A 25,827-nucleotide genomic window follows, 5' to 3' on the forward strand; every position below is an offset into this window, starting at 1 on the left:
GAAATGTATGTGAACTTACATTGCATGCCATGATGGTTTGTATGCTTCAGGTTGTGCTGGTACCCGGGTGTTAGATGGAATGAGACATTGATACACCCGGAATACCTCTCGACACGATAGGAAGCATATAGTATAACTGTGGTTAGGACTTCGTTCCCTATGCTACGACCCTTACCAACAAGGGTTTAGGTGTTGGGTAACCAGAGCACCTGATGTCTGTGGAGAGTTAGAGAGGCCAGGCCAGGGGTAGTAATGGTTATCGGGGTCTGCCTCTGGGTGGTGATGGCTATGACCGACGCGGGCCCCATATAATAATTGAGGTTGCATTGTGGTGAACATGAAAGGATCCACAGTGTCTTTCCGAGTTATTGCAGTAGCATATACCCTGACTTAGAATTGTTTGTTAGGTGAAAAATTTACTAACATTTACATGCATCATGGACTATGTGTGAATTGTATGTTTGTGCATTTTTCATCCCCTCATTGAGCTCAGTGGAGCTTACCCCCGTTGCGCAATCCTTTTAGTTGTATGCAGGTGATGTAACGTGGTGATCCTTTTGATGTGGACTGATCGGAGCCTATGATATTGGACCTTGATCATGGCGTATACTCATGGACTGTGCCTTTGGGGCACAATTATATCTGTTGTTATTTTGTTTATCATGAGCATTGTATATATTTGGTAATATTTCTACTGTTCAGTTCCTAACCAATCCTTTGAGTCGAAATGTAAGCCATTAAATTATCTATCACATAGACTTTGAATCCTTTGTATTTGTAACGCTTCTGCTTATTTCTGATCTTTTGGACTGTAATATTCCTTTACTCTCCGCACTCTGATATTATTGTAGTTTAATATTGGTTTAAGACTGTGAGTTGGCCACTGCATCGAGATCCTGGCGGTGAGGTGGGATGACACGTGTCACCCCAGTCATACCTTGATATTGTACTTTATCCCTTGTCGGGATGGGGGTGTGACAGATAATGCCCAACTATCTGTTATCCTAAATGAACTGTCTACCCCGACCTCATCTGCTGTAGGGGTTACTATGGTTGATATCCGAGTAGTCCAGTCTAGGTTTTCTTGTTGCTCTGTGAGCTGTATTTCTAGGGAGGCGAAAGTGATAGCCGATTCCCTAGCCAGAAAGGCCCTATCTTTGGCAAGTAAGATAGATTGACCATTATCCACTCCTTAGCTCCTCGATGCTTGTAATCAGGATGCCTTGCGCTCCTCTTGTCCTTTTTCTAAATAGCATCGTTTCTTACCCAAAAAAATAAAAGAGACACCACCAAATACAACACAACAGAAATGATATGGCAAAATGTTCTCTCTAGGGTAAGGGGCCATGCCCAAACACTTGGGGGGTTAAATGATTGCCCTGCCCCCCATTAAAGGTGGAAATTCCGCCATTGAGATGTCAACGCATGCTCTCATTGGCTGTTGCACGCATGTGGCCTTTGCGCTCCCCCACAGAGAATGCTCTCCTAAAAGAGTGTCAATAGATCAGATGGTCCATAGTCCAGACTCCAAATCCAATTTTTTTTTCGGTAATTGAGAATGAATTGATTTAAGAAGGAATCTAGCAGCTAAGACGGATAGAAGAAGGAGCTAATTGGTCCAATTGGTGGTTTACTTTCCTGATTTTTTCTAGGGAAAATGAATGCTAACTGGTCCTGTGGTCATGAGTTCAAACCACCTTAGAGCCTATCCCCATCCCCTATGTCCCCCCCCACCCCCACCCCAAAGCTTTCCAATTTCCAAAAAAAAAAAATTTGGTTTAGACAGATCTGCCTATGCATGTTCTCATTGGCTCTCGTGCTGGTGTGCTGGTGCTACACCATCAGACTACGATCTCTTGCCTTTTCTTGTGCGGATCCCACCTATTACCGTCCCACGGTCCCACCCATAGAACACTCTAGAGTCTTTTCCGCCTCAGGTGAGAATATAAACGTCGGTTCGCCGTACGTCTCTGTTCTCTCGCCTCCCCTCTCTCTCTCTCTCTCGCTCTCTCCGTATAAATAACAAAATATCTGAGTAATTTTCTTCGTAACTTCGTTGCAAAAGTCTCTCTTAACCTTTCTTTATCGCAAACGATCATATCCCGGGCCGGAATATGTCTTCCGCCGGAGTAGCAGGCGGCGCACCCGCTGGCACCACCGCACCTCAGCTCTATTTCTGCCACCAATGCAACCACACCGTCTCCTTAACCCCATCTCCTACCTCTGATCTCGTCTGCCCTGACTGCAACGGTGGATTCCTCGAAGAATACGAAAACCCTAGCCCTACCCCCACCCATAATCCCTTCTTCAGCTACTCCGAGAGCTTTTCTAGCGGCGGTGGCGCGTTTCCTTCCTTGGCTGCCGGCCTCGCTGGTCTCCCTTTCCTCCTCTCCACCTCCAGCGCCGTCGAAGTCCCACCCGAACTCTCCGCTCTCTTCGATCCCGAAATCCGGGAACGCTCAACGGCGGGGATGCAAGACCCCGATGTATTCAATCCTTTCCTCTTCCTTCAGAATTACATTCAATCTATGCGTGCAGGTGGTGCTAACATCCAGTTTGTCGTTGAAAACAATCCTTCCGATCATGGTGGTTTTCGTCTTCCGACGAATCTCGGTGACTACTTCATCGGTCCCGGGCTCGAGCAATTGATTCAGCAGCTTGCGGAAAACGATCCGAACCGGTACGGCACGCCTCCAGCATCGAAATCTGCCGTCGAAGAGCTCCCAAACATTAAAATTTCCGAAGAATTGCTTGCTTCAGATGCTGCACAGTGTGCGGTCTGTAAAGACACGTTTGAGCTCGGTGTGGAGGCGAAGCAGATGCCCTGTAAGCACATTTATCATTCTGAATGTATTCTTCCATGGCTTGAGATGCATAATTCTTGTCCTGTTTGTCGGTATGAGCTGCCAACGGATGATCCTGATTACGAGCAACGTACTAGGGAGACTAGACCTTCTGGGAATCCGACTAGGGCTGCTGGGTGGGCGGATTCTAGTAGTGGTAGAGGAGCTCAGGAGAATAATCCTTCCCCGCGAACAGCGCAACGAAGGTTTAGCATTTCGTTGCCGTCTCTATTTAGGGCATTTGGTGGGCAAGCGGAGACGAGCAACAGCGGTGTTGGGAATAACAATCGCAACAATGAGAGTCGGGATGGTCGAGACTACGGGTCTGAGACCAGGCAAGAAGACTTGGACTAAGCGTTGCAGGTACTGTTATTGGAACTGGAATTTCACTCTTCTTTTTTTGTAATCTTGATATCATTTTTTTTTTCCCTCAACCCTTCCTATTTTCTTTGATTTGGGGGGGGGGGGGGGATTTCTGGCTGCTTCTTGATAATGTGACAATCCAAAAATTGTATCTTGCATGGGAGAACTGGATTGAACCAAAGTTGTATAGAAAATAGGTTTGTGGTAGGTTTAATTAATCTTCGTACATTAGAAGAGGCCTGATGATATCATTACTAGTGGTTTTTATAAACCATTGCTGGATAGTAATGATGGGGTAAGTTTATAAAAATATTTCGGTAGTGTGTTTATTTGAAATTATGTGTTATGGTAGTAGCAGTAAGGTGGTTTATGTGGTGCTACAGGAATTCTCTAATTGAAAACAATAGGACAGACTTAATCAGTTAATACTCTATTGGGTGTTCAGCATTGTTGCAATTAGCAGTGCTTTGGAATCACTTCAAACAATATTTGAATTGGTCATTTGGAGTAGGCAGCTTTAGAATCTCCTTTCTGGGTATGCAGTCATCTATAATAAGCTTAATTTTTGGTTTTCTACACAATGGGGCCGATTTATGAAAAATTGTATCTTGTATGGGGAGCACTTGATTAAACCTTGAGGTTTTAATGTGAGTAGGTTTATGCTTAGGTTTAAACAATTCTTGTAGGTACAAAGAGGCCTGAAGATAACAATATTACTGTTTATTGGTTTTAGGAATCTTTCTGATAGGAATGCTGGAGTTGAGTGTTTATTGGAAAGTCCTTGATACAGTAGTAGTTTTTTAAGGATGGTACATGTGTTGGTGCTGCTCTAATTGAAAGCATAGGAAGAAACTTTGAACATTCTGTAACTTTAACTGTGACATCTGAATCCATTTAGTTTAATTTTCTCAAGTTTAGGTTGGTTGATAATTTCTTCTTTAAAAACCTGTCTGCTGTGTTTTCAGCATTGTTAGAGTGACTAAGCAAGCAATGTTTTTGAGTCACTTCAAACAATGTCTGAAATCTGAATTGGCAACTAATGACTTATTTAGGATCCCCCTTCTGCATGTGCAGGCATCTGCAGTTAGCTCCTTAATTTTGTTTTCCCATTGGCCAATTTTAGAGGTGGAAGACTCGGGAGAAACATTGACTATTTGTATTGGGAGAACAAACATTGCTCCGCTCCTGGGCATGACTCAGAGTTGATGCTCAAAGCCAATGTTACGTGAATACTGCACATTGCAATGTGGCTTACCCTTGGCTTCTAGTGCTCAAAGCTTGTGTCCTGCTATGAATGGTTAGCGGGTTTGGTGATTTTGTTGTGGTTGCTCCTCCTTCATGCCTCCTGGTGTCAAACACCACTAGAGGTAGCAATGTTTGTGAAAAATGTCAAGCCTGGATTTTATGCATTGAGAATTAGACTATTTTCTCAAAAAAAAACATTAAAATCTGCCTTTTCAGTTTTCTAAAATGATAATATGAGATTTCAGTCAAAAGAGTATAAATGTTCAATCCAAAGAGGTTTTTCTTTTTCTTTATGCAAAGAAAAGGTATCATTAACTAGAATATCAATCAATGATAAAGAAGTTCAGTACTTCACCAAAGACATAAGGCAAGTATAAAGAAGGTGAGGTATATGCTCAAGCACTGGAGGAGAGGCTTTGTCCTCAAATATTCTGCTATTGCATTCTTCCCTTTCTAAAGAACAATGTCTTATTGAATGTTGTAGAAACCTTTTGAAGCAGGCCAATAACAACTTACACTCATCTAAATGATTGTAAGGCTGAAAGTAGAAAATCATAGCACCATATGAATTCGTAGTCTCTATATAAACCAGTGTTTGCATGCTTTGGGAAGACAACTGGATACCTCATGTGTCATTGTAGCAGTTCTATCATTAGATCAGCCGCTCCAATTGGACTGGAGTAAACATAAGTCATGGAGTCTTCTGAGTCCTGGGCATTCATTCAATACCAGCTGGGCCAGAATATGCTAAGGAACTTCCATCAAGGTTGAGATCAATGCCAAACGAGCTAAATGGTGTCCAATTCGGTCTCAGTAGTGGAACTAAGGAGCAAATCTGGCTAATTTAGAGTAGTTGTGGTTAATTGCCTTTGCTCCCTTATGTTAGAATTGAAGATATGGTCTTGGACGTATCAATAGTCATAATAGTGATTTTATTAATTTATTAATGTTGTTTTCAAAGTATCAACAGCAACAACATAGCTAGGGCTGTAAACGGATCGGATTTGACTCGGATAGTGCTATATCCGCATCCGCATCCGATTAGCTATCGGACGGATTCGGATAGTGCTAAAAGCATACGGACACGGATACGGATCGGATATTTTATCCATTTACATGTAAATATAGCTTTCCGGATAGCTATAGCCTAGCCGTATCCGCATCCGTTTAGCTTTCGGACGGATTCAGATAGTGCTAAACAGATACGGACATGGATACGGAAACGGATTTCGGCCATTCATTTACACCCCTAAACATAGCCTTATCCCAACTAAATGGGGTTGGCTACATGGATCCTTGCTCTCCAATCAGCTCTATTCGAAGTCATACAAGATACAAGGCATAAGCTATGCATGTCTTTCCTCACCACTTCTCCTAGTGTTATTGTAGGCATGCCTTTTCTCTTTTTAGTTCCTTCAATCTAAATCAAATCACTTCTCCATACTGGAGCATCCCTAGGCTTTCATTGAACATGGCCATGTCACTTCAAACAACTCTCTCGTGGCTTATCATGATTGGAGCTACTTCCAACTCAGCTCTAATATGGTCATTTCTTACTTTATCCTTCATAGTTTTGCCACACATCCATCTCAACATCTTCATCTCCGCACTTAGTTATCTATATGATGCTTCTTTAATTGCCCAACATTCTTCACCATACATCATAGTCGGTCGTATGGCAGTACCATAAAATTTTCCTTTAAGCTTTAAAGGAATGCATTGATCACATAGCACTCCGGACACACCTCTCCACTTCATTCATCGTATTTTAATTATCTGAGAAACATCATCCGCTATATCACCTTCTTTATGTATAACTCTATGTCACCTTCTTTATGTACAAGATGGAGCTTAGATATCTCCCTCTCATCAATATTCACCACTTCATCAACAATCCTAGTGTGGCTAAAAGTTGCACACCATATACTCCGTCTTTTTTCTAATTATCTTAAGACCTTTTGATTCCAAGGTTGATCGTTTTAACTCCAACTTGGCGTTAATTCTTGCTTTTGTCTCATCCACCAAAACAATATCATTAGCAAAAAACATACGCCAAGTAACCTCATCATGTATGTCTCTTGCTAAATCATCCATGATAAACGCAAACAAATAAGGGCTTAAGGGTAATCCTTGATGTAACCTAATTGTAATTGGGAATTCACTACCTTGACCTAATGTAGTCCTAGGTAGGAGTAATCCCACTAGGAGCCAGGGTAATGGGTTCACCTAACAAGGCTGGCCGATTGGGACAGCTTAGGCTAATTAGGGCAGAATGAGGGTTAGGGTTAGGGTTTCGAGCTAGGGTTTTATTTGGTAATGATGTGCAGGTTTTTATGAGTCTATTGTTGTAGGTTTGGATCAATTTGGATGAAGTTGGAAATCTAGGGTTTCGGGTTAGAGGCCTTATGAAAATGGACTGTTTGTGAGATCTAAGGTTTAGGGGTGGATTTTGGGAAAGGGGTTTATAGGGTATTAATGGGCAGGTCTAGGGGTTATTTTGGTATAAAGAAGTTAGGGTTTGGGAAGGTTTTAAAATTATGCAATTTAGGGCAGAATTGGATTTAGGGTTTTAATGGAGGTTAGGGTTTGATGGATGGAGGGGAGTTTGGACTAGGTCTGATGAAGGGGACTGGCTGGACAGATTAGAAGAAGAAGGTTTGAAATCAAATCTCAGATTCAAACTTACTGGATTTGAAGAGATCTTCAATGGTAGCAACTTTGAAGATGAACAATGGGGTCTCCCGATCTACAAGATGCAAGGAGATAAGTAGCAGCCCTCCCGATCTTCACAATGTAAGGAGTCGATTGGAGATCCACCAATCCCTTCACCTTGATATTACTCACAAGGCAACCTTGATATTACTCACAAGGCACACTCACGATGGAGCAAAGGCAGCAAGCATAAAGCTGAGTTTTTATTAATCAAATTCGTATGCAATGCTAGCCTCCCTTACAAACTTATATGGAAGACTCAAAAATAGACTTAGACACTAAAAAGGAATGGCCTAACCCAATTCTTAACCTATTAGCTAACTTAAACTGACTAGGAAACTGAAATAGACTCAAAATAGAGTCCTAATCCAGCCCAACTAAACAACTAAAACAAAAACTAATAAAATCACTTAAATTGAACCATTGGTTGAACCAGTTCAATTTAAAACACCAAATAAAAAGCTAAGTATGAAAATAAAACTAAGTATGGGAGCTAATCCCGTATGCAACCTATTTACCCATATTTTAGGCCCATAAAAGTGGCCTATTACATTAGAAACCCATGGGATCAAAGGCCCAACATATATGTAACCCAACCCTAGACTTATTCCTAATAAAAGATGCCCAGTTTGATGATAAATCTGCATCATGACCCCTACAATTCTCATGCTAGGCACCACATAATCATAAATATCTTTAATTATGTCCACATATTTACATGACACCCTTCTCTTCTCTTGTATATGTCAGATTATCTCTCTAGGGAGACTATCATGGGTTTTTTCTAGGTCAATAAAGACCATATAGAGTTCCTTCTTGCCTTCTCTATATCTTTCCATGAGTCCACCAATTAAGAAAATAACTTCTATCACGGATTTTCCTAGCATAAAACCAAATTGGTTCTCCAAAATAATAGATTCCTTTCTCAGGTGGGTTTCAATAACCTTTTCCCATAACTTCATTGTATGACATTAGTTTTAGGCCTCTGTAGTTATTGCCAAGGTTCAAGAACTCGGTTTCGGTACAGGTTTTGCCCAACCAAAAAACCGAGTTGGGCCGACATCTCGGCGAATTGGTGTTTTAATTTTTTTTTTTAATTCGAAGGCTGGTTTCAATGGGTTTTAGACCTAGTCTGGGCCTGAAACTTGGTACTCAGCCTATTTTAGGCCATTTAAACACAATGACACTATCAGATTTTGCAAAAACAAAGTCCAAATAGGAGTTTCACTTCGGACCCTAGGTTGGTAGGCGATGGCGTACTAGTAGGTCCTATTCTACACATAGTTTAGTAATTGAAAGCAATCAAATCATACAATTAATATAAAACAACTAAAATAAACATTACAAATATAAAAGTGTACAATACATCAATCTTAACATAATATTTCATTTTAGAAAGAGAGATTACTGACGAGATCTCGGTGAGTTCTTGAACTGTGGTTATTGCAGCTCTGAATATGACCTTTATTTGTGTAAATCGGGACCACAATGATTCTCCTCCATTCATTTGGCATTTTCTTTGTGCTCATAATCTTGTTAAACTGCTTGGTTAGCAAAAATAAGCCAATGTTGTTTTCAGATTAAGCACTCCAATTTTCTAAGCCCCACCCCTAAGCCCGTCACTAACTGAAACCCAGGAATCCTTCCTCTTTAGGAGTCATTTCCAATCTTGGTCAATTGAATCTGACTACGCTTGCTTTGCCTATTTCATAACCTTGCCTTTCCTATTCTTTTCTCTGATTATTGAACTGGTGTCTAAAAGACAACAAAAGGAGGGTAGTGGCTTTCGCTCCTAATTTAGGTCTCTTCCTCTTCTTTAATGGATGGGAACACATCGAATGAAAAGGATTTCAAATGAGTTGAAAGATGGCAAAAACCCGACTGCCTTGTGAGAAATTCAATCTGAACTTTATTGGCTCCATCACCGAAACCAGGGATGCCAAGACAATGATGATGGCCAAGTCCTGAGCACTCCTTCAATCGAGCTGAGGCCAGGATATGTGAAGGAAATTATGTGGTGATCATGCTATCTGGCGTTAGAGATGGTCTCACTAGTGGTACTAAGGAGCAGACCTGCCTAATTCCATCCACTCTCTCAATCAGATCAATGAACGTCTCCATGAGCTCAGGGTTTCCCCCTAAATTCTGTTGCTGTACTTTTTCCATGAAAGCCCATAAGAAGAGTAAATTGTTGCAAGTTCCTTTGTTTACCATGTGAATGGATTGCCAGGCTTTCAGCTAGCAGCAGCTAATTGAACAACACAAAGCAATGGGCAGTATATGAATTCATATCCTTTATATGAGTCAGTGTACAATGTAGTAGTTATGTTGTCAGATCAGCCACTCCAATATGACAGAGTAAACAAAATTAATGGAGTCTTCAAAGTCATGGGCGCTTCTTCAATACCAGCTGGGCCAGGATATGCTATAAGGAACTTCCATCAAAGTTCATATTAATGACAAACAAGATAAATGGTGTCCAATATGGTCTTGGTAGTGGAACAATGGTGCAGATCTGGTTAATTTCCTCCGCTCCCTTATGTTAGAGTTGGAAGATATGGTCTTGAATGTATCAGTAGTCATAATAGTGATTTTATCAATTTAGTAATGTTGTTGTCAGATCAAGCACTCCAATTTTCTGGATTAAACAAGAGTCCTGGGCATTCCTACGATACCAGCTGATGCCAGGATATGCGAAGGAAATTATTTTGAAGTTCAGGTTAATGGCAATCAAGTTAATTGGTGTTAAAGATGGTCTCATTAGTAGTGCTAAGGAGCAGATCCACCCTAATTCCATCCACTCCCTCATTTTAAATTTCAAGATATACCCCTGGAAGCATTAATAGTCACAACAGTAGTCACAGCTCAAGATCCCCCGTATAGTCAATTGATCAGATTAAATGACTTCTCCACGAGTTCAGGATTTGCACCCAAAATTCTGTTGCTGTACTTTATCCATGAAAGCCCATAAGAAGAGGCGATTGTTGCTGAAATTTCTGTTGTTTACAAAGTGAATAGATTGCCAAGCTTTCAGGATATGCAGGGTAGCAGCAAAGCAAAGAGCAGAAGCTGTCGATGAAAGAGAAGCTAAGTCTCTTGCAGTTCCCCACAGAAATGGCATTTCAGAAGGACTGGGCATAAATGGAAGAGATGTGGAGGGACAAAGACAGAAATGACATTTCATATGGAAGTTGGCATAAATGGAAAATGAAATAATCTCCAACTCATCTCTACATCTAACGTCCTTATGTAGGATAGTCAAAGAATGGTTTGGCCTAAATAGCTGTGTGGTTGGTGCTGCCATGTACTTCTATTTTTAGAAGTTATGTTGAAATACCTAACATCAAGGACAGTCTTATTCCTTAAAAACCATGACCATTTGCCTAAGGTGGTTTTATTAATCCTCCTAATGTTATCTTTAGCTGAACATGTTTATTCCCCTTCCCCCCCTCCCAATTTTTATAAACTTCCAATGTTTGTTCAAGTATATCTGTAAGCCTATTGTTTATTGGAATTTTGCTCATTGATTGTCTCTTGTTCTTAATTGTTACCTTATGTTGGATATTCTAGTGCTGATGCTCTGATTTATGTGCTTCACGAGAAATTGTCACTTGCAAGGTGCCTTCCCCTTTCTAGATACTGAAATTTATTTCATGGTGTGCAGCTGCTTGCATCTCTCAGAAATGAGAAAGGGCTTCATTTCTTGATCATCTGGACATCTAAATTCTTTGGGGATTTAGATTTGTAATCATGTATGAACAGAAGATCATATACATAGAGTAGTGTTATTGCTTTGGAAGGTAAGATCCCGATAGGTACTGCCTTTTACATTTTATCTGAAAGAGTCTTCTGTAATTTCATCATTCATGAGAATTCAAGCACCCATTTATTTCCATTTTTGTATGATTTCTCTAAAGATCCATTTCATCATGGGTTTTCTTATTGACATTTTTCAACTTAGACTCTGTTTGTTTGTATAAATTATTCAATATAAGCTTTAGAATTGCTTGTCAATTTTCACTAGATTAAAGTGGTGAAGATGTCCATACTTCGTCAACTAAATGCTGATGGTAGTGATAGGCTGCCTCGAGGAACTACTGAATTTGCAGAAAATTGATTTATCCCGTTCACAGAGTGTACTAACCTACTTATGGCATTTGATCTAATGTTTGTCTAGTGTTATATTTTGCATCTGCCTTTTTATAGCATGCTTTTAATATGAAATCCAACCCCCTGCCACTGCTGGTCAATTCCTAGAAGTCATGCAGGAATGAAATTCGTTCCAGAAATCTTGGGAGTTTAATTTCTATCAAATATGCCAGGAATTAACGTCTTTAATGGAATCTATGGTGGCAAATTCAGCAAATTAAATCCTTCGACTTCCAAACTGGGCTTAAACAGTAATTGCACGGTTCTCGCTTGTCCGGGATGATCTGGTTGCCTTCTATAGGGTGAGGTTTGAGGTTGTGAACTGTCTGCTTCTTCAGTGCTACTTCTAATGTAGGTTTTAACTGTTATGGTTGAATTGGGGTATTTTTTTGGTAGGATCGAGTTAATTCATTGCATTCCACCAATATGAATGAATAAATTCAATAAACGTTAAAATCATTTCTGCTCCAAACCTGAATGAGTCTTGAGATCTGAATCATTGACTCAAGGAGTCTTGAGAGTCCCAATGCCATGTCACCCTGGGTTCTGATTGCATTAGTTGCTCTTCCCTGTAATTCCCACCGTACCGGATAATCCAATTGATTCTCGCTTGAAAGAGCATCAATGCTTAATAGAGGAAAAGCCCAATCCTGATTTTGAGATGTGTACGGCACAGTCCAGCCGTTGGATGCCCCCCAATCCATATTGTAAGGGTAAGCTTGGGAAAGTTGTGTGTTTTAACTATTACTTTATGGTGAAATAGAAGGCTGTGTGGTGACTGTGCAGAGACACAGGATGGCGAGATGACCACTTCATCCTCTGTGATTGTCATGGATCGTGATCGTCTACGGCCTGCTGCCCGTAGCGGTCATAGCCGCGCACTAATGAGGTGAGGCGTAATGACCGTCTTATCTCCATTTGGGCAAGGCGCTTGGGCTGGGGTAAGGCGGTCATTGCGTTGTGCCTCGTCAGTGCACCGCTCTGGCCGCTACGGGCAGGCAGGCCATAGACGATCTGGATACGATTGTCATTGGCTCTGCGCTGATGTAGGGTACCGCGCAGCTTGGCAGCGATCCCCCTCTCTACTTCATAAGTACTCTATTCCACCCATCATACTTTACATCTCGTGCACAGTAAGCCAAGATGAGGGAGGATGGTAAGAGAAATCCATCACTCTCAAAGTGGATGTAAAAGGAATAATATGTAAAGAAGAAGTTGATGTGGTCAGCATACTAGATGCATTAGTTCTTTTATGATGCAATGCAAGTTGGTAGTTATAATGATATTCTCTTAATTATGAGGTATAGCGCCAGAAGTGATTTTGTAAAGTGCTTTCCAAATGTTGTGTCTGAAGGCATTTCTCATAAGACTCAGAATACTCTAGCACCACCCTCTATAAAATGTCTCATATTCCCCTCCTAGTTTTAGTATTTTTCCATAATACCCTTCCTCCAAGGCATGAAACTGCACACTAGCGTTGCAAGGAACCCTCACCTATTCTGTTTTTTTAATTCTAAAATCACTTCTAATCTAATGCCATATTACCAAACATAACTCTACTTGCAGAGTGGGACTCAAGAATATAACACTTTCATCCCAAGCATTACGCTTTAGATTGAAGGATTGAGTAACTTATCAGTTGCAACAAAGCTTCCAAAGTGAAACTAGCTAAGATTACTCAACCTTTACTTTTTAAAATTCTCAATTATATCCTTTGGTTGTACCAACAGGCCATCTGGCTAACAAGAATCAACCACTGTTTCTGGTTGGTTCAACAAATAAGACACAGTAGGATCCCTTTCTGGTTTGATGTTGGGTCTGGTTTTAAATTTTTTACCAACCCACACTATCAATCAGAGACTTCTCTGGTCAACGTGTTAATTGTAATATGTTTGGCTATTTGTCTAAGTTTCCCAAAGAAGAGTTGGCACTCATTTTCTTTACCTTCATCATCTCTTCCTTTAATTTAAAGTCTAAACCATCTTTATAAGTCCAAAACCAGATAGCTCTCTTCATCTTGCAGCCCCGAGTCACTGGCAATACAAGGATGAGTACTCATTATAGGACTCATTCACAAGGGAAGGTGCCCTTCTCATGGGAGAACAAACCAGGGATCTCAAAGGTGATACACCACGAATGCTCTAAGGAATTAAGGGCATGTGGAGTTAAGCTGCCACTGCCTCCCTGTCCATCAGATAGCCCCAAGGTCGTCTTAGGCCATGATTTACAGATACCTCTACCTCCCTGCCCATTCCTGCAGCCTCCTTCTAGAAGTTCTTCAAGAAAGGGTCGCAGACAGAAACAAGACCCATTTCTAGCTGCTTACAAGGAGTGCACCAAAGGCACTGGGAGTAAAAGTGGCTGTGGATCAGGAGTACTTATGAAGAGCATGTATATGTTTTCTTGCAAGCATTCCTGTGATGTCATAGAAGATGGATTGCTGAGGTTGTCTGGTCTTCCTCCTGTTTTCAGAGATGAGCATAAGATGGCTATATGAGTGGAAAGAGATATCAACTTCATGTTTAGGAGACAATAAACTACCTAGAGTTCTGTTTGGTATGTATTCTTAGAATAGATACTAGGTCTAGAATGCATTCTGAAGCAAGAAAATAGAGGGGAGAAAAACACTTTTAAATGGTGTTCTAGACCCATAATCTATTCCAAGAATGCATACCAAACACAACTTGGATTTATGAAAATTCATGTTTTAATTCCTTTATAGAATGTAAAGTGGGTTCAAGAAGGATAGTTTCTTCTTCTCTCCCACCACCACCACCCAAAATTTAAAAAAAAAAAGAAGGCTTAACCAAGAGTGAAGATTGATTCTTGAAGCAGAAAGATTCTTTCATGTTTTTCTTTATTTCTCTTTATTATTTTATTATTATTATTTTATATTTGGAGGGGTGGGGTTGTAGGAGGGGGTTCGAGTAGGAGAGTCAAAAAGAAAAATATTTTGAAGAAGTGCTCTTGTTGGTTCCTACACCCCTAAGGTTTCCTATGCACATATCAAATTTCAACCTAAACGGATTTTACCAAAATAAAAGAATAGAGCTTTGAAAAATCAAGGAGATGGAGAATTCATGCTTGAAACTATTCGATTGAATTAGACTTTGAAATTTGATACAACATTATGAAATAGCAAAATAATCTATCCACGTAGCAAAATGAGAGAGTTGCACCGGAAGCGCTTCCTACTTGGGCTGTGCAAAATCCTTTTGCCTTTTTGAGTGTTTCATGGAAATATTGCAAAAGCCATAATTTTCTGTCCAACCTGACTTTTTAACCAGATTTGATTAATGGGTTCACCACAAGATTGGTTAACTAATCAATTTGTTAAGGGAGTTATGTCACGTAGTGTTGCAAGAGTGTGATGTAAATAATGTAATGGCACTAATGTTGTGTAGTGTATGGGCTTATATTATAAAGTTTCTTTTGTGCTTGCCTATCAAAAGAAGTAATATTATATTAGTTTGGCCCATATCCATCAACCTATGATTAATAACCCTTTACCCACTTATTTGCTTGCCTCAGTTTCAGCTCAAAATTTTCATTTAAGCTACTAAGTTCAAATGAGCACTGGAACAAGAGTTTCAATTGGATTTCAATAGAGTGGTTGCTTTCTTAATCAAACAAACTTTAAACCAAAAGAGTAAAAAATAGGTTAGACAGGCCTGTAAATTTGAGTTTATCCAAAATTGATCATCTTTCGTATTTGTGGTTCTGCTAATTTGATTCTTAGAATGCATTTTAGGTCAATAATGCATTCCAAGAAATCATATCAAAAATAGTTTTCCACCCATGATCATAAATATACTGATCCACTATTTATTCAATGTATATTTGTCATCCCATCTTCTCAACTCTAATTAATATTTTGTTGGTTCCAACTCTCGAGCATCCCACCCCCTGAAGTTATCAACTCTAAATCATGGTTAAAGAGAATCAAATATATGACTATACTTTGAAAGCGATTGTAATCGAATAGTAGACTTTTTGGCATTAAGGTTATGTTTGGTATGCATTCTTGGAATTCATTCCAAATTGATTTCGCATTCTCAGACGATAAAAACAAATATTTTTATCATTTAAGAATGTGAAATCGACTTAGAACGCATTCTAAGAATGCATACCAAACGCAGCCTAAAGTTGTGTACGGTATGATTTCTTGGAATGCATTCAAAAAATGCATACCAAACACAACACTAATCAGTCAATTTTAAAATAGATTCATCTCTCCTTTGTTAGACCATTTACCAAAATATCCATTAAATAACCAAGAAATTATTATATGAAGGCATAAAATATTAACTTTTGAGGATATTTGTAGTACTTAAATATTGATTTTTAGGGATATATTCATTTTTTTTAAAATTCTTATACTAAAAATAATTTAGGAAGGGATTAAGAGAAAGATCACTTTAGTTTTCATATAGAAGGGGCAAAAAAGGCAAAAATTCCAATAAATAAAGTTTGGAAAGTTGTTTTCTATCCGGGAGTGTGGCCTACGCCAGCACTCCCATGTGTCTATCGCTTTCCTCCTCAAAACAAGGGGGCATAGGTGTCTTTTCATGGAGGAGAGAGATAGACTTAAGGGAGTACTAGCCTAGGCCATACTCTCGAACAGAATTCTTTTTCCCATAAAGTTTCTAAACTTTTGGGACAATCAAATTTTTTTTATCGAAGATTTCCGAACTCCTCAAACTTTTGAGACCAATAGGCCCCCGTGTAAGATTCATAGCTCTCACAAAGCCCTAGCTATCATCGCAGTTCTATGTGGTTCCAATGTAAAAGGTATTTGACAATTTTATCCTCATTGTTTCCTTCCACGCTTGTATACTTTGGGAGAATAAGGAAGCTCATTTTCGAATCTTCAATTAGTGAAGTGGGTATTTAAGGCATTTTACTATCTTGGGAACAGTAAAATGTGTCTTGGCATGCAAAAATGTTCCACAAGACTTTTCCCTTATAATAAATCTATAACAAAGAGGATAAATAGTTTTATAATTTTCCCTTGAGAGCCACGGTGGAACCATGTGATGACATGGGCATTGAGGGAGCTAAGGATCATAGGCAAATGATATAGTGTACTAAAATTTGGAGTTTTTAGGATCAATGTACTAAAAGGTCATAAAGTTTGGATACTTTTGTCTATTGTTACTTCTCAAGACATAAAATGTTGGGAATAAAATAAAATAAATTAAATGACCGGTTAAAAACTAGACTCGAATTTAACAAAAAATATAAAATTAGGCTCGAGACCTTGTAGTCTAGAGTAAGGGAACAATTGGGCCGGGCTGGGCTAAGTTTTTTTATAATGCCAGCCCAACTCGAAGGTCGGGTTGGGATATCTCATCCCAAGCCCAGACCTGTCGGGATCAGCTCAGCCAGGCCCTGATTGACCCTAATTGGGTCGGATGTACTTGATCCTATCCTATTCTACCATTTCAGGGTTTGGCAGATTAGGGTTGGTCCTGACTGCATATGCTTTTTGACAAATTGAAGCCGGCCTTGAGGCCCCTAATTGTCTCTGCCCTTATATAGAATGCCAGAACAGGCTCAAGTCGAGGCCTCGGCCCCAACTCCAATCCAATTTGCAAGAAGCCCTGTCCATGCTCTAACGGGCTTAGGGTAGGCTTGGGCCCATCGAACCAAACTTGCTTAAGGTCAGACTCCGAAACTTTTTATTTTTTAATTTTTTTGGTGTCAAGTAAATATGTGGATGTCATTAAAGATATGTATATGAACTTCATGACTAGTGTGAGATCTGTGAGAGGTCAGGGCAAGGAATTCCTAATTACGATTGGATTACATTAGGATCCAGCCTTAAGTCCTTACTTTTTTGCGCTTATCATGGATGACATAAAACCAAGAGTATTCAAGATGAGGTCCCATGGTGTATGTTTTTTGTTGATGATATCGTTTTGATGGATGAGATAAAAAAAGAGATTAACTCTAAGTTAAAGAGGTTTGGTGGTTACCTTGGAAACAAGAGACCTTAAGATTAGTAAAACGAAGGCGGAGTATATGAGGTGTAATTTTGATCACACTATGATGGAAATTGATATGATGCAAATTGAGGAAAGAGAGATATTGCAAAGTGACTATTTTAGATATCTGGGGTCTCATAAATAAAGAACGTGATATAGAGGATGATGTTTCACAGAGAATTAAAGCGGGATGGTTGAAGTGGAATGGTGCGTCTGGAGTGTTGTGTGACCAACATATTCCTTTAAAACTTAAAGAAAAATTCTATAGAACTGTTGTCCAATCGGCCATGATGTATTGAGCAAAATGTTGGATAGTTAAGAAGTATTATATTGATAAGTTGTGTGTAGCAAATCTAAGTATATTAAGATGGATGTGTGAAAAAACATAAAGGATAAAATACGAAATGAACATATAAGATCGGACTTGGACACTTGGTAGTTGCCCCGATTAATGACAAGCTTCGAAGGAGATGTTTAAGGTGCTACAGTCATATTCAACACAAGCATGGGATGACCCTAGTAAGGAGGAGTGATATGATTCCGATTGAAGGAGCTAAAAGAGTTAGGGACATACCTAAAAATACCCATAGGAGAAAGGGTGAGGAAGGACATGCATAGTCTAGGTCTTTTACCAAATATGACCTCGGATAAAGCCTATTGGAGGGCAAGGATCCATGTCGCAGACCCATTTAGTTGGGATTCTCCTGACGTGCTAGACTATGCCTCTTTCCTCTTACTATCTTTCATATATTATTTTTTTTTATTTTTCTCTTCTTTCCCCATTTCTCTTGTCCCATCTTTTTTCCCATTTTTTTTGGTTAGATCGCTATTTTTTCTACTTTGTTTTTCATTTTTTGTTTGGATCTATATAGCCAATCCCATTAAGTTGGGATATTTAGCAGAGTTTGTTGTTGTTTGGGGTTTTTAATCGATCTCTGGGCTATGGAATGTAAAAAGGGCATACCTAGTGCACAAGGCTATGTGGGTGTATTACCCCGTGCTCAGAAACAAGGCGAACAAAAATGACCGCCGTGCTCCCATGAAAAAGCAGAATTTCTCGAGGATGCGGGGATCTCGTGCAGTGTTTGGCACAGGGGCAGCATACTGCACGCGCCCAGGTAGCGTTCCCTTTCCCATTAATTAATCACTTTACCTCAATGGATACTATGACTAGATTGGAATGGGTAATCTTCTTAGACGGCGAAGGGTGACAAGGTTCTCGACTGAGAGTTGCAGTGAGCGAGTTTGAACATGGAACCGGAGAAGGAAGACAAACTAGGCGCTGAGTCTCCGACCGACTCACAGCAGACAGGTAACCTGAAGTCCTGAACGCCTTATTTCTTCGTCTATCTGCAATCCAATTTTCTGATTCGAAAACCCAAATTTTTATATGGTGTTGCCTCAAAATTCTCCCTCTGTCTGTCTGGGTCTGTTGTATGCTTTTATTGCTTCGGGAGTAGTTGATATTAAATTTTGAAATCTCCTTAAGTGAGAACAGTTTAATTCCTTAATTTCTACGAAGATTCAAAATTTTATGAGATTGGTGAATGAGGTAAGCGAAACTCCTGATAGAAGCTTTGGGTCTTAAACCCTTGATTTCCCACCATTGCCTTGTCACTTCTCTACATCAAATCTTTGTGAGATCTCTCACAACCCACCATAATTGAGCTCTTTACTAGAAACAATTGGAAACACCTGTTCAGTGCTTAAATCAGTAGTTTAAACAACTGAACCTCTAGCAACAAGAAGAAGGATACTACCAAATAACACCACGCGTATAACATATGGACTACTAGAACTCGTTGAGATGTATATAATATGCATGTATTCATTCCTTCCCTTGAGCAACCTTGCCCTCTAATTGAGCATCAGGATATCAATGGCAATATTCTTATTGATTATTTCCAAGTAGGGTCTTTCTCTCCTATCCGATTGATAATGAGTATAGTTGCTAACTTTTTGCCTCATTGTAAAATCCTCCTGTCTAAGATTCATGCTGGTTCAGGGTTTTAAAACGCTTAATCGCTGTTGGGAAAAAGTGTACAGAGTACTTCCCTTGCTATTAACACCATGATACGTGCAAGATAATCTGAAAATAAAATAAAAATAATAGAAAGAGAAAGAGAGGAAGAGAGATAAATATGGGGCTTTATGGACGAAGCCACCGGATGTCCTGGCACAATTGGGAGGCTGCCGTTCCTCTTCTCAAGATAAATCAAGAGACAATTTAGGGATTTTCATTTTTATCATTCTATTATGTATAATGCTATTTATAAGGAGTATTACAATTAGATAACTACACACATCCACAATTCCCACGACTATAACTATTCTCACGTACATGCAATTCTAACTACCACAGACACATAGACTCTTAAAACCACATAACTACTTAGACTTCTAATTTCACATAACTAACTCACACTCCAAAGCATGTTTGCACGTTCCAAGCGCACACATAACGCACCAACATAAGGGAAATCTTATTTTTCCCTTTGCAATGTTTTTTTGTACCTGAAGTGACCTTCAGTTGGGAATTATGTAAATATTGCGAGTCTAAATAAGTGAAAAAGGAACATGATCAAGGGAAACTATGCCTCATCACCAAGAGCCAATCTGAATCTTATGTAAAAAGCAACCTGAGAACACATTATACCCAACCTCTCTTTGCCATAGAACACCTTTATCACCAGATTTTAAGCAATAATTTTGAGTCAGACTTAACAAGATAACTCATAAGTTAAGAGCTGATACTGAAGCTATTTGATAGATGAGACTGAACTTCCATATTGATGCCATTGATTAGTAGTATATGACTTTCAAAGTAGGTTTGCACTCTCCAGGTAGTTGTGGTCTGTGACCTGTCAAATTAGTATGGTTTTTGTTGGTAGAATTTATGAGCTCCATTTTTTGTTTAGTGCTGAAATTGAAGTTAACTTTATCTATGGTTTGTTTTTTTTTTTGGTTCTCAGTTTCCGATGATGATGAAATAGACTACTCTATTAAGCCAGAGTTTTATGATTCGGATCTTGATGAAAAAGATGAGTTGTGGGTTAATAAGAAAAGGAAAGGCCGTACTTCTGATGCTATCCTTAGTTGTCCAGCATGCTTCACTACCCTCTGCTTAGAATGTCAAAGGTATGTGCCGTGGTTCCATTTCACTATTATTTATAACATTTTGTGATGTAATTGCACTTCCATGGCTGGACCGGTTTAACCCTGTCTGGAGACCTAGACCTAGAACAATGAGGTCCAAACCTGGCTGTCGGTTCGGCAGGGATATGTATTTAATTTTCATTTTCATTTGGGGTTAAAACTGAGATCAGGTTTCACCAATAACAGGAGGTAGGAATACGAGATTTATTAGTTTTTAAGTTTCGGGTCTTAGTAGTTGTTTTCTATTTCACTTCTTATTTATTATTTTATCTTATCTTTAGCTGGAAAGGCCTGATGTTACCAATCCAGCTTATCTCTAATATATCTCCATCTCTAGAATCAGTCTTTTAGTAAAGTAGGTTACTGTTTTTTATTATTTTCTTTTGGATAAATTTGTCTGTTAAGTTCTGGTGCTATCCTACTTGGGTTTACTGACAATATAAATAGATGAAAAGGCCATAGATGTCTCCAACCATTTGAAGTAATACATCAGATTAGATTTCCTGAATTTTCCTGCTGTCTATTCAGTAGATGCTGCTGTGTATTCAGTAGTGTGCTTGGTGGATTCCGAATGAAGGCTAAAGTGGATTCCTTAGTGAAAGAGTCGATTCTCATCACGGGTTTTAGCAGATTCCAAAACCACTGCAGGTGGATTCCTACCCTATTATTCCTACCTATCTATCAGAACTACAGGGATCTATTCAACTTCTAAACCCTGCGGCTATTCTGTTTCTTGTTAATTTCCAGAATTACTGCTGGTTGGATGTTCCTACTATATTCTATTTTGGTGATTCTTTGATCGGTTGCTGGTTACAAGTCCCTGCAAGGCTGCAATGTTTTACTTGAGTTTTGCTCAGATTGCTTTCAGTAACTTGTGGTTTATTTCCCTCTGAGTTTCTGTTCAGGTTTTCTGAACTCTCTGATTGATTATATCAATTCTGATCCTGCTGTTATCAGTCCTAGTGACAGCAGGATTCTTCAGAAAATTGTCATTCACTTATCAGAATCACTCTTTACTCTGCTGACCTGTTCTGCCATTGAAGAAACCCATCTACTGAAACTTTAGACCCTTCTGTCTTGTCTAACTAAATCTACAGATATTTCCTAGATTCTGTTTCTGTTTTCTCCGTCTTGCGATCCTGCTGTTCTAGTCTTCTATTAGAATAATTCTGGTTGAAGATTAGTGTACATTATTTAGTATCAAAACCATCACATCTTTTATATGAGAAGGTTTCGAGAGTTGTTGAATTTATTCTTCTTGTCCAACAGAAGCCAAGTTTTTATTTTCAGAAAAAGATCCCTGCTTGGTGGTGTCCCCCTAGGTCCTCTCACAGGACATTATGAAATGACGCCCCTGCCCACTGGGTGGATACCTAGGCGCCCTCCCCCATTGGTCCTGACGCTGATGTAATACCTTTTTATTTTAGAATGGAATCTGATTGTGTGGTGCCGATTCTATATCATTTCAAACTCGAGGAAGAGTTCTTTTTTTTTTTTCCTATGAGAGGGGAATTGATGCAGATAAATCAGAAAAGTGGGCTTATTGAGTGGGAATAACCCTTGGATTGAGCGACATGTGTTGGGCTTTTGGTCTAAGGGTTTTTCGCTGTAATAGACCACTTTAATGGGTCTAAAAATATGGGTATGGAGGTAGGAATATGGGATTTATTACTTAGTTAAGTTAGTGTCTTTGCATATTTATAATTTTTTCTTATCTTTAGTTGAATCAGGCCTGATATTTGCAATCCAGCTTATCTCTATTTTATTTCTATATATAATATATATAGTCAGTCTTTTATTAAAGGGACTGTCTGAATGACTCGTCCATAGGTCTATTTAGAACTTGTATTTATCTTTTGATTTCCTTTGTCTTGTTCCCAAAAGTTCTGTAAGTCAATGGCAAAATAGGGTTTTTTAAATAATTTAAAAATGTACTTACCATATGTCATGGTCAAGAGTTGTCATTGTCTCGCATGTTTTTCGAGTATACATGTGAAAAAAGAAGTTAATTATACTAAAAAAGGAAGAAGAAGAAAAAAAGTTTATAAATTACTTGACACCTTAAGGGGTGTCAATGGGAAAATCTATTTAATAAAATAGGTTGCTGTTTTTATTATTTTTTATGCAATAGTGCTTCCGTGGACCAGCACGAATCCGATCCATTTTTGAACTCTAGCCCATCTTTGAGAGCTCAATTTCGCTCTTGTAGAATCCCCTTCAGACCAACCACTATTCTGACCCATCTTCTCATAATGCCAACTATTCATTAGGGTCCCAAATTCCCTAAAGAACACCATACAATTTTTAACTTTTCCAAACCATCAGGTCGAGACTACCATCAAATGTGAGGGCTGCCCTTCAGTCCTATGTTTCTCTTGCAGCTTGTGAAGAAGCCTTCTTTCGTCAAAAGTTAAGAATCAGCTGGTTCTCTCTTGGGGACTCTAAAGTGGTAGGCCTCTTCATCACTTCCCTTGAAGAATTCCTTTTCGTTCCATGTTTAGGAGATCCACAATAATCTCCAAATGGTGGTTTCTGAGAACCTAACAGCTGTTTTACATTCTCAAAGCTTCCAGCAGAAATAATGGACATTAACCAAATGGGTGCTACTTTTTTCCCCCCAATCAAACTTCTTCACAATTATGAAACCTGTTCCCATGAGCTTATGAGAAATACAGATTAGTTATAACAACTTAAATATACGATTCTTGATTTGCAACTTTTCTTCTTTTTGGAACCCAAGCCAGTAACCAACAGATTCAACCTTGGTCCTACTGGTCATCCCTATTAGTCATTTTTCCTTTGTTTGGAGGAGGGGGGAGGGGGGAGGGGGGATATCTCCTCTGAGATTCCCTAGTCTATTTTCATAACCTGATAATGCTACTCTGCCCTACCTCCACCTCTCTTCCCTTTTTCTTCTTCTTTTCCGTTGTGATAAACTTTATAATCAACTGATTAGAGCCTAGCGATTAAACTGAAACCTATTCCTTAAAGCAAATCCTAATTGATTGTATGTTTCCTGTATCAACAAAAAGAAGGGGATTGTTGTGCATGGGGCTGGGAACTGACGATCGAGTTGTGATCAGGAAGATAGTTTTTAAAAGTTCTTTGAAGTTGGGTTGGTTTTTGAAGAAGTATGATTGGGTGTTTCATCTGATCCCCTAGGTTGGAGACGAGGTAGTAATTACAGAGTTACAGAGGTAACAAGATTTCAAGTTCGAAAATCCCAAAAATAGATGAATAAATAAATAAATCCTACTACTACATTAATTTACGGGGAAGGGTTTGCTGCCCGGTCACGTGGCCCCTGCACCAGCATGGGGGCCAATGAGGAGAGTTCACAGGGGCATCCAACAGGAGGGGCACGGGGTCATTTCACCCCGTGTGTATGGGCGCAGGGTAGCGCGATCAGACAGCGTTCCTTTTCCCTTAGTTTATTTAGGAAGTGGCTTTTCTGCAAGGCACATCTAGAACACCATTTACCATTTATAATTGATTAATTATTTGGCTCCAAGTTTTTATTTTGAACTTGAATGCCGTGCGTCAGCCAAGTACTGCTAGGATGCGTTGGATCCTCATACTAGAAGTAGAGCTAGCTTTCAACTTTAAAAGGGAATATACATATATATATTTTTTGGGCAATTGCTTCTTTGGTAATTTTCATTCTCCTTTCAACTTTTCAGGATTTGTATTAATATTTTTAATGAACGCCTTTGCCTTTACTGCCTACACTGAGCTGAAATTGTCATATTGTAGGCATGAGAAGTATGTCACCCAGTACAGGGCCATCTTTGTTGTCAACTGCAAGATCAAGAAGGATCAAATACTGCAGCAGTCGAATCGAAGACAAAGGAAGGGTAACCACCAAAAAGATTCTGGCAAGAGTGAAGTTGGTCAAGCGGGTGCAGGTGGAGAAACGGTCAAATCAGTATGTTGCTTGACGTGTTCAACAGAGGTTGGCGTCATCGATGGAGATGAGGTTTACCACTTCTTCAATGTTATTCCTAGTGAGACTTGATATGTTTAGTTTCATGTTCATAATCAATATTTGCTTATTCTCAAGGTGCATGCAATGCAAACAAACGTTCCCTTGTCAGATATTTATGTGAATCCCAGCTGAGCAGGTTGCAATGGTTTCAGTTTGTTGGGTCCAAGAATGGAAGCTGTTTATTATTTGAATTGAGAGTGATGACATCAACCCTGTGATACTAAATGTTTTACAAGAGAATCGGCAACCACATTGGCCTGGTGAAAATTATGAGATATCTTCCAATTGATACTTGTCAAGAAATGCTGAAATTTTTAGCCAATGAGCTCTGCAGATACATGGAACTTCAGAAAATCTAGAGGTGAAAACAATAGACTGCACAATTCTATCTAGAAATTATTTACTCCTTTAATCATAGCAAGTTCCAAGCCCAGGATAAGAGCCTCAAAATCTGCAAAATAGTTTGTTTGAACTCCAAGAAAGCTAGAGAAACACCATAGAGGGGGGTGTTTTGAAGAAGGCTAGGGCAAATGTACGTAGCCTTTTCCCCTCTTCGCGGAGTTTCCATGTTTTGAACCTGCAACCTGATGGTTGCAATAGCGTAACTTAACTGTTGTGCCAAGGCTCGTCCACTAGCATATGCGACTAATAAATACTCAACCATCCATTTGAAGACTTCAATTACATTTCCCCTAAGCTAAAGCAGCTGAAACAGAAGAAAGCTTGGGCCAACACAAACCAATTGCTCTATAAAACCAAAACAAGAGCTCCAAAGAATAGGGATATGAAAAAAATGAGTGCTCAAGTGATTCCTCAACATGCCATGCCCATATAAGGTCAATGGATTTGACTTGTGGGCGGGCCCTAGGGCTGCAACAGGGTTTGGTTGGGCAGGGCTTTTTAAAACCTCAGAACAACCTTGAGTTCCCTTAGCTTGGCCCAGGCCCAGCCCAACTCTAACTCAGTTCCTGAAAATCTAACCCTGATTCCCCCTGATTGGCTCTGATCATGGAGTTGGGAAAGAGAGAGGATTATCAAAAAGGTTTTTAACCTTGTCAAGAGTGGAATCTTTTTCAGTAATAATACTCCTGTGTCTACTATGTTGAGGATCAAGCGCTTATTAAGTATGTCAGAAATGGATAAAATGATCAAATACCTTGTTATTTATCGATTTCCTTCCAAATCTAAAAGACAATGCCTCAATCTCATCATCCTTCATGTAAAATTTTTTTTATCGGAAGTGTAATCTCCTATCTCAAGCTGGTAGAACTGTACTTATCAAATCAGTTCTCAATCCTATCTCTACCTACCACATGTCTTATTTTTTTTATTTTCCAAATCAATCGGTAAACAATTGAATTCAATTAATGCTAGCTCAATGATAATA

At 39.3% G+C, this 25,827-nt stretch overlaps 2 protein-coding genes across 2 annotated transcripts; both read left to right on the top strand.

Annotated features, from left to right (window-relative positions):
* The first annotated feature begins 2,030 nt into the window (after positions 1–2,030).
* LOC122646118 (E3 ubiquitin-protein ligase RING1-like) lies at positions 2,031–10,942 on the top strand. The gene is made up of 2 exons (XM_043839607.1): positions 2,031–3,206; positions 10,828–10,942. The coding sequence occupies exon 1, from the start codon at positions 2,115–2,117 to the stop codon at positions 3,195–3,197; it is 1,083 nt and encodes a 360-aa protein (XP_043695542.1). The 5' UTR covers positions 2,031–2,114; the 3' UTR covers positions 3,198–3,206; positions 10,828–10,942.
* On the top strand, positions 8,905–24,591 carry LOC122646119 (E2F-associated phosphoprotein). Its single transcript, XM_043839608.1, has 4 exons — positions 8,905–8,916; positions 18,497–18,611; positions 20,272–20,437; positions 24,209–24,591. The coding sequence occupies exons 2-4, from the start codon at positions 18,551–18,553 to the stop codon at positions 24,468–24,470; spliced, it is 489 nt and encodes a 162-aa protein (XP_043695543.1). The 5' UTR covers positions 8,905–8,916; positions 18,497–18,550; the 3' UTR covers positions 24,471–24,591.
* Positions 24,592–25,827: the final 1,236 nt, after the last annotated feature.

Source organism: Telopea speciosissima, chromosome 11, assembly GCF_018873765.1.
Source record: "Telopea speciosissima isolate NSW1024214 ecotype Mountain lineage chromosome 11, Tspe_v1, whole genome shotgun sequence".
Lineage (NCBI taxonomy): Eukaryota > Viridiplantae > Streptophyta > Magnoliopsida > Proteales > Proteaceae > Telopea > Telopea speciosissima.